Source organism: Pseudorasbora parva, chromosome 1, assembly GCF_024679245.1.
Source record: "Pseudorasbora parva isolate DD20220531a chromosome 1, ASM2467924v1, whole genome shotgun sequence".
Lineage (NCBI taxonomy): Eukaryota > Metazoa > Chordata > Actinopteri > Cypriniformes > Gobionidae > Pseudorasbora > Pseudorasbora parva.
In genome coordinates, this window is record NC_090172.1 from 42013737 (window position 1) to 42024172 (window position 10436).

At 39.1% G+C, this 10436-nt stretch overlaps 1 protein-coding gene across 1 annotated transcript in view; it reads right to left on the reverse strand.

The window, feature by feature from the left end:
- lgr4 (leucine-rich repeat containing G protein-coupled receptor 4) overlaps positions 1-9563 on the reverse strand; it is an 80247-nt gene extending 70684 nt beyond the window's left edge. The window contains 2 exon segments of the mRNA XM_067441185.1: positions 8818-9107; positions 9309-9563. Of these exon segments, the coding sequence (XP_067297286.1) occupies positions 8818-9017 (200 nt within the window). The 5' untranslated portion in view covers positions 9018-9107; positions 9309-9563.
- Between the last annotated feature and the right edge of the window lie 873 nt (positions 9564-10436).

Here is a 10436-nt window from a genome sequence, read left to right on the forward strand (position 1 = left end):
CAAGTAGCCCAAACATGATCATGTATAGTTAATTGATCAATGGAGCATGCGATGTGTAGTGCGTGTACATTTGTTTAGCTGGCCACTATATGTGTAACTTTATGTTTGTGTATTGTAAAAGCACTCCAAACAACAATACACAAAGAGTGGGGAAAAATGATATACTAAATAAGCACGCTTCTTCATTCAAATGCGCTACTATTCCGTGTCTTTCTATGTAAACACTAGCCTGCCGTGCTAAACCAGTCCGCTTACTACAATTGTCTACACAAACCACGCGTAAACACACACACACATACACACGTGCACAACTGCACTTCCCACATGTACACCTTCAAAGAAAAAAAATATGACAATATAATTCAAGTATAAATATGTAAATAACACAAGTCGCTAAGCATATTATATAGTTAGTGTATAACTTGTACCACATAGAGACGTCCTGCTCTAGTCGTTTTTGCTGCTGCTCCTGTTCAACTGCAGCCTCTGGGTCTGATTCCGGATCATAGATGTATGGCTGTATCTGATTAAAAGCCATTTTTTTATTTTGCAGGATGCAGGATGCAATGCTACTCTATAGGTACTCAAGATTGACATGACACTGACTGAAAGTGAGTGTTTCACCCCCCCTTTAAGATACAAGGTAATTGAGCCTTTTACGTGTTTCTTTAGAAATAAACAATGGACAAATGCAGTCTTTAAATGCCTCAGATGTAAAGTTATTTGATGTCAAAGTGATGCCAAAACGAATGGAAGTCAATGGGATGCTAACAGCAGGTGATGGCTTGGTTAGCAATGGCCGCCCCTATGGGGGGTACACCTTCCGGGTGCTAGATTACCCCTTGATGCTTATACAATGCTAAGGACATTGCCAAAAATTGCTGGCTGCGGTTCACTAATAAGGGTTTCTGAATTCTTCATATAGCTCTTTTTAATAGGTTATGAATAGAGCTACATGATTCTGGACAAATCTAGAATCAAGATTTTTTGTTTCATGATTCTCCCACAATTCTGAATAGGCAACAAAACAAAATAACATGTAATTTACTAGAGATTCTGATAGCATGTTAATTGCTGCACTCAATTTAATAAAAATATATAATTAATTTGAATGAGTTCAATGACTCAAAGACCTGTTTCATGACTGGATGAATCATCTTTTTTAAACAAACCTCTTAAATTAATGATTCAATGACAAATACATGTGTTAAACAGTCACTTGTTGCCACCTGGAGGAGTAACAATATAAGCAATATAATTTAGGGATGGAACGATTACCGGTTTCACGATAAACCATGATTAAATGTACTGAAGGTTAACATCATTTAAAAGTGAATTATCATTAAAACCGTATTTTAACAGTGAAACCTATGCTTTCACCGCATGTGCACGCACACGTCTTTTGCGTCAATACAACAGGTTGTTGAATCAAAGGAAGATTGTATCAGTAGTTCCGATGTGGCCGATCGTTTGGAGTTAGAAAAATATAATGCACGCGGTGGTATTTTCAGTCATTTTGCCTCAGATATGGGATTATGTACATTCACTTTAATGAGCAGCTTGTTAAATTCCACGTATTTTCATGTGTAAAAATTAACTGTACACATAAGAGACAGAAAGATGCTGATAACTAGATTATTTAAGGCTATTTCTATTAGTGAAGAGATATTGATATGATCTGTCAAATAAGCTTAATTCATAATGCTTTCCCCATTGCCAACACGTGTGCTCCTCTGTCCGGGTGTTGCACTGCTCTTGTAGTTTACTGCTGTCGTCTTTGTTCTGACAATATCACGTTATTAACAACCCTTTAGAAAACTTGACTCCTTTGTGTATCCTCCTTATCTGCTTGTTTGTCTTTCTCCATGTTTCTTTGACCAACCGCTTGTTTCAGTCTCACACACGCGGCATGCGAGTTAACCACGGCAACTTATTTATGTTGCGGTATACATGGAATTCACAAAATCTATTACGATTGACACTGTATTCTGCTGTAACGATATATACCATCAAACCCTACTGTCACTGTTTAAACTGCCTGTCAATCATCGTGTCACAGTTAAAAACCTCCATATTTAACTTAATTTAATACCATATCAGAGAGAAATGTACCAGCACATTGATCTGCCATTCGTGGGTCTTTCATTCAGAGACTCCAGTCATGTGTTTGCAATTTAAATATAATGATGCATGTAAAAGTTAATGGCCAAATGTATCATTACAAAAGTATGCTGTTGCAGATGAAATATAATGAGGATAATATTAAACAAATATATTTGTCAAGTTAAATACTGTTAATTATTCACTCAAATCCCTTAAATCTAAACCTCTACTTAACAGTCGGACTCGCCATGTTTGTAATTTAACACTTTATTCATGTTTATAGTTCTAATCGAATCGTGTGTGTTTGAACCGAAACTGCAATCTTTTAACGATTAATCATGCAACTCTAGAATACTAGAATTTAGAAAACTTGGTTCCCAACCCTAGATTTTTTTGTCAAGTTGTTGGGACTCAAACTGGATACGCAAAGTTGTTCTTGAAAAAAAATGAGGTCACAGACATTCATGAGGCTTCACCTTTATGGCTGAGAGTCTTTGCCAGAACGCTGAACACAGAGGGCCCTCTTCTCCTCCAGAGCTCTTCTCATGACCTTTGTGTGTGTGTGTGTGTGTGTGTGTGTGTGTGTGTGTGTGTGTGTGTGTGTGTGTGTAAGCTGCCAGTTTTCATGTACATAAAACAACCTTTATCCTGAACCATCCCAATTCACCACATAACATCAGTTAGAGCTGTAAATCATTTGTGCAGCAATGAGGCAAATAAAGTAAACCATCTTCAAGTTGAAACGTTGCATCTCAAAGGTTCAGCTAATCCACAGTTTTCATCCTAGCAATTTTATCTGACAGATTCTAGAAAAGTGTGCCCCTCTCTGGTGGCCTGCTCAAAAAGTCCAAAAAAGAGCAATGACAAACTTTCATCCTTTAAATCACTCTCAAACGGCATTGAAAGTGCAGTACTTTTGGTCATTTTCTGTCACATACCCCCTGACTGCACAGAAACGTTATTGTCTTCAGACGTGAATGTGAAGAGAAGAAAAACGATCACTAATCGCTCTATACATTCAGTAAGGGAAAGGTGTGGAAAAATGGTGCTGCCGGTTCCATCTGACTGAGCTTGTAGATGTGCAACCCTTCCCACAGCCTTTAAGATGGAAAAGAACATGGCGTCTCTGTTTTGTTAATGGGACACAAAGGCACATTCCAGCTCCTCAATGCTGAAGGGCTTTACTGAGGCTGAGACAAGAGTGGGCTAATGGCGTGTGGACAGACGGTTAAGGGGGGATATCCCCACTGCACTGACACACACACACACACACACACACACACACACACACACGGGAAATCCATTCAGCCAGTGAGGGGACACCAAAAAAGAAGCAAGGTAAATTGAAAAGTAGCATGGGTCAAAAATAAAGGAGTCACACACTTGACTATGAAGGACATACAATTAAATTGTAACAAAAAACTATTTTTTTAAACTTACTGAATAAGAAAAAGACAAGTAAGCAAGGTCAAAAATTCAAATGTCAGCCATGTGTGCAACAAGACATTCTTCATGGCGTTAAAGTGAATAACACAAAAAAAGAACAACACAAGAAATTTTTAATTATTACAAGAAAAAAATTCTAAAATACTTTCAAATATATGAGTTAAAGCATTTGCTTTTCAGACACCATGTATCATTTTGCAACTGTTGTAACACCTTTTATGTCTGCAGAATTATTATTATTTTTTAATTTGGGAAAGACATGAGTTAAGAATACCCCCACCAAAAAGCACTTATCAATACAACAATTCAGACAAATGTTTACTGGGTGCTTGTTAAAACACTATCAAGACCAAAGCACACTGTAATATGCTACTACGAGGCACTTGCATTGGGAGTTAAGTATATAGTTACATCCGTCCATACAGCTCAGTCAAGGTCAAAGTTTCCCTGGTGTGGAGCGATACTACAGTGCATATTTGTTTCTTAAGCCGGTGCTAAGTCGCTCACTCGCCCTGCTCCGATACTCCGCCTAAACAGAGTATGATTAACCTGGAGTATTGTGCAACAACCTGTTGAAGTTAGCAAACTATATTAACCCTACAAGACTGTTGGGCTGCTATCTACACTAGGGAATAATGATCAACCAGACTGTGCCCACTCTCTCTCACACTTTTTCACTTGTTTCCCTCCCTTTTTTTTTTCTCTCACCAACCGAATCCTGATATCCACCAACATATTTTTGTTGTCACTTTACCAGTTTTCAACTTCAACTCCCTCCCTCTATTGTCCTTTCTCTCACTAATTCTACAGTTCTGTTCTTCTCCGCGGGGAGAGACAGCGTGGCGACAGCTGAAGGCAACCCAGGGTACGGGCAGAGAGAACAGCCCTACTATTATCAATTACATAAATAAATACCAGAAATGCAGTAAAGCGTGCAGCAGGCCGACGCAGCCGGATGCAGCAATGCGGCTGGAGCGGTGGCAGTGCATTTCACACAGACTGACTGACAGATCAAATGGCCCGTCATCTGCTCATCATCACCAGCGCATTGATCAGCAATGTGTGTTTTATCAAAAACTGCTAAAACATTTACCAGTTTTTGATAACACACTAAAACATAAGAGAGTTTTTATTTAAAGATGAGACACTTTTCAGCATCAACCATATAGGGCTGCACGATTAATCTAAATCGAACCGCGATCGCAATGTGGCTTATGTGCAATTTTGAAAGTGTAAAGGCTGCGATTTTAATGAAATATATTTAAAGGTCCCGTTCTTCGCGATTCCATCTTTCAAACTTTAGTTAGTGTGTAATGTTGCTTTTAGAGCATAAATAATACCTGTAAAATTATAAAGCTCAAAGTTCAATGCCAAGCGAGATATTTTATTTAACAGAAGTTCCCTTTCAAAGCCTACAGCGAACGGCCGGTTTGGACTACAGCAGGAAGTGCAGGGATGTAATGACGTCACAAGAACCGTTTGATGACTATCCCTCCGCCCGCATGAACACGCAAAAAAGGGGGCGTGGTCTTGATGCTCTCTCTGACGTGGAGAAGAGCGCGCATTCAGCGCTTGCGTCTCCCCGTTATGGTAAGAGGCGGGACCTTTCCGGGCAAAGTGCGCTAAGCTGCTGTCCAATCACAACACGGGAAGCGCTGGCCCAATCAGAACTCCTTACGTGTTTCTGAAGGAGGGACTTCATAGAACAAGGAAATCATCAGGCCGTTTTTAGGAAAGATAAAACAGCGCTGTACAGATAAGTAAATTGTGTGAAAAATTTCTCTTATCTTCTGTCTTTAAAATCGTGAAGTGGAAGTAGCGGCAAATCTTTTCCTCTGTATTGTGACTAGGGTTGGGAACCGAGAACCGGTTCTTATGCAGAACCGATACTGATTTTTGAAAAATACCGGAACCGCGCGAAATTCCTGAGTGTCGGTTCCGAAAACGGTTCTGGAGCAATGTGTGTGCGAAGCGCTGGGAGCATAGCCGCGAGCCGCACTCCCGCTCTCTCTCTCTCTCTCTCACGCGCGCACACACACACACACACACACACACACACACACACACACACACACTGTCTTAGCGCTGCCGCCTCCCTTCCCCTCACGTCACTTTTTTAAAATCCCCCACAGCGCGAGTCCCGCAAACGCGGCGCCGAGGAGCTTGTTTGTAATCCGAGGACCATGGCTCATTAGTTTCGAAATGGTTTGGGTACAAGGTGATCGCGTTGAAAATAAAAGCATTTGTCCAGCGTTATGAGCTCATTTGAAACATTGCCGCGGCTCATTTAAGAAAATAACAACTCTGAAGAGACGCCGCTTTAGTTCGAGGTAAGTTAGTGCTAACAATAATAAAGAAAGACGATCAACACCTTATGTGTTTCCACTGAAATGTAGATATTATATTTCCAAATGTAAGCCCATCTTATGCGGAATGACGCTTCATACGGTCGTCTGCTCTGGCTCTAACCTCGAGTGTTTTAGCCTGTTTACTTTTTGCAAACCTTGTGAGCGCGCAAACGCTGCCACCTCGCCCCAAATGTTTTTATTGGTTTATTAAATACAAACAGGAGAGTTATGAAAAATTGAGTGCGAGGGATATGTTCACTTCACACAAAAAGATTTTATAATGAGACGGCTAACTGTAGTAGCGTTTAGTCCACTGTCTATAATAGCCTAAGTTAATTTAGAGATCACTTTTTTTTTTTAACCGACAACTTTGATCAGTTAACGTTGATACGGTCAACCATGGGTCAAACGGTCATCGGTTAACATCCCTAAAACAGAGAGAGAAAATGTAATAAGACAATTTCAGAGGTGTAAATTTGAACATGTTTATTTTAATTTTCATAAATTCCATTTGGCTCGATTAATCCTGTAATATATGTATAGTACAGGACTTTTTTTTTTGACATTGCCAACCTGTAAATTCATTTAAGAGCAAGTAATAAACACAAAAAAGGATTGTTTAAAGTTGCATATTGTGCCTTTTTCCTTTACCACTATTTGTTTAATAATTTTAATGGAACCGGAATCGGAACCGGAATCGTTAGGCGGAATCGGAACCGGAACCGGAAAATTTCTCACGATTCCCAACCCTAATTGTGACTCACATTCAAGTGTAACGCATTGTTCAAAAAGAAAGAAATATAACACCGAGACTAGGTTCTATCCATCGTTTTGTAATTAGATGTTGAGATTTGGTCACTGGATGCAAATTAATATGATCTTGCACACAATTGTGTAGGGATGGGTTAAGTGGACTAAATATTTGGACATGTGTGATTTTTGTGTATAAATAATTATTCATTTTAGAATAATTTGGAAAGTTAAACATGTTCAAGAATGAATGGTTCAGAATAAGATTTATGGCATGCACTGACAAAATAGATAGGGAGAATTTTTATTCCGCACTGAAATAAAAAATAATATAGGCATTTTGGGACATTAGGCAATGGAAAAAACTTAATTTAGCCTACCTGAATTCCCCTTAGTCCAACCATATAATGTGGCTTGCTAGTGATTTGGTTGATATTGGTCAAGAAACATGGCAACATGTTGTTTATAATGATGACTGCCTAACAAAGTGCTTCACAGGTTTAATAAAAAAAAATAAAAAAATAAAAAGCGGCCCCCCATTTTGCATACAATTAACTGATATCTAAGATGACCACTGCCACAGCTAGTGTTAACTCTGTGGCTTTATTTCTGGCTTTATCGCTTCTCCAGACTGGACTTAGCTTGGCGTTGAGTTACACACTGCAGCTTGGCAGAGATATTTCGAGAGCCCGGTCAAGCTGTTTTCAAAATGTATGGGCTCCAAGAGAGAGCAGCAGAATAAACACTCGCCTCCAGACGTGCTTCTAAACAATGTGGCAGAAAAGTAACACTTAATTACAACAGATTTAAAGCACAATAAATGCCGGTAAAGTCTAATGAGGTGAGGGACATGATTCGCACGTGCCACAGACAGAGGGCTCAGCCCAGCAATAAACCAGTCTTTCTGTAAAAGATGGAAAAACTTAGAGGCAAACAGTTCTTAAAACCAAGCCATGAAACATCAAACTATGCACAGTTGATTTGAATGCTCCGTTAATACAGACCAAAGAAGTCAGCATCAAGAATTAAGGTCCTCACACTAAAGGCAATAACTGTAAAAGATAACTATAAAGTTTTAATAACCATTCTAATTCTATGAGAATAAGACCACACCACAGCTATAACGATAACAACACAAAAATCACAAGATATGCTGGAATCTTTTTTTTTTTTTTTTTACAGCTGATGAACAATAAAAACATTGAGAGCTAATGGTAAATGTTACTGTTTGACAGTATACTTATATATACTTTAATTCATTGTGTCTTTTAATGTGGGAGGGCTCCTAGATTATCAGTGACTAAGCTCAATTGTTCTAAGTTTAAAATGTAACCGTACAAAAATTCTGAAAGATATACAGTAATACTAGTGTCTGTTATGGCCTGAAAAAAAAAAAAAAACAGAAATAGACTACGGAGAAAGACACTTGTGGAAAACCCTATTCATAGAAAAGCACCCCAACTTGCCTCAATTTATAAATAACTGGCTCAAAATCTACCTTTTTTATGCTGCATGGGTTTAAAAGCAGGCTGGTACAGTTTTAAAGGCTGGCTGCGTTCAATAATGGATGAGCAGCCCTCTCTATATTACCCGCATGGGTCATCTAGCATTTAGTCTCTTACACTCACACAAAGTACCCAAAAAGGCTCAAGATGGACTTTGAGCTACAAAGCTAAAAATCTCTCCAATGAATTTAAATCTGAAATCAACTGCCAGATGAGATTTAGCATAATGTAATAATCATACTTACTGCCAGTCATTTCCATCGTAATTACTTAACTTGGATATTTCACCCTTGATATAGAATATTTGGTAGCCTACTGCTTACTGCTGTGAATAAAAGTGTATACAGGTGTGTTTCTGAGTCACAGAATAGTTTATCATGTAGTTTACTACATGATCAATGATCTTACTAACTTTCTGCAAGCAATTTTAGACTTGTTTTAGACACGTTACGGTTAGTTTACGTAACTGTGTGAACTACATGTGTCATTATTTTGCGGGATTGCTACATGGTGTTATTGGTATTTCTACAGTAATTCGTTATAAAACATGTAACCTCATGGACTTTTTAGATAGGGGAGGCTAAACAAGTCTAGCATACATCTACATATTTCTTCATACAGTATGCACTTGTTCCCCAACATGCACTTGATTGTTAAAGACTTACAGGTAATATGTGAAAGCGCTGAGGCCGGTGGGAACAGTGGTGAGTCCTCGTCCAGAGCAGTCTGCTCCTCCGTCCTCATCGCAGCGGCACAGCGGAGAGCATGTGGCCGGAGTGGACTGTCCCTCTCCCGCGGTGGCCGTGGCTGACTGCCCCCCAATCCACAACCCCAACACAAGCATTCTGACTGCCAGCAATGCCATTTTTCTCTTCCTTTTCACCCAGAAGACCCTCGAAGGCAATGCGTTGTGTTTGTTTCGCCAGCAAACGGAGGTAGTGATAGTTCCTTCAACCTGAACAAGTACAATATAAAGCTTTCAGAAGTCTTTAGGTTGGATTCGCTGGGTTTAATCAGATTTAGACATGATGTGGGTGGGCGAGTTAACTGACTAGACTTAATATACAACATGTCTTATTGTTTGTGAGTGCCCAAAAGAAACGTTATGCTACCTGCTTTTCTTTCAGCCATGGTCTGTGTAAATAAGTGTTCTTACCTAATGCCCGCGAACGATAAGCAGATCGGGCCAGTCGACGGTCATTCTGCACGGAGTCTCGAGCCTCAAGCCTCCAAAAACACAAAATAAACACGTTTAGCTTAGATTCCCGGGTCTAAACAAACGGGGCTCCAGATTGGCGTGATTCGCTAAGCGTCCGCTTCCAGGAAAACACTCACAAAACCGCGACGAAACAGCGGTTACAACAGCTCTCTCTCTCTCTCTCTCGCTCTCTCTCTCGCTCTCTCTCTCGCTCTCTCTAATGTTTCCTGTAGAAAACACGGTCAGCTCAGACGAATCTCTCTCTCTCTCTCTCTCTCTCTCTCTCTCTCTCTCTCTCTCTCTCTCTCTCTCTCTCTCTCTCTCTCTCTCTCTCTCTCAGGACAGCCAGTAAGGTGCTTAATATGTTAATACAAACCTACATATTAATGATTTCTCGACGTCAGTTGTATAATGTGAAGACGAAAGCAGCCAACTTAGGACAGTGAAATATTCAAATGCTTTATTTGCATATGCCAGAAACAGGTTTAATAATAATAAAAAGTTACTACTACAAAAATGTGGTGTTTACGTCACACTCTGTTTTGCAAAATCGCATATGAAACAATTGGCACTGGACATAGCTAGGCCTAAATTGCAGTGGTCCTCTGTGATCAATAAAATAGCTTATCATTTAATTGATAAAACCTTAACAATTAAAAATCAATAATTTTTGTGTCTTTTTGTAAGTGTTACTTGCTCTGATACTTATATATTTCACTGGAACGTCTTCATTATTGTCAATTGTTATTTATCAATGTATTCAGCTGTTTATGCACTGTTGTTTTGCTACAATTTGCCATGTCAGTAAATAACATGCTGTGTTTTTGTGAGGGTCAAAAAATATTATTATAATACTAATATTACTAATATTACTATACTAATATTAATGAAAATAAACTATTATTAAAAAGGAGCTACCTCTCCAAAAAAGAGTTCTGCCGAAGAACATTAATTTGGTAGGCCTACTGTTTAGAACCATTTTTCTTAAGAGTGCAGAATAGCTGTGGAAAACATATGAGGACATTCAAAATTAAAATTCATTAATCAGGAATAGAGAATCCACTGAGACGTATCGGCTTTAAAAAA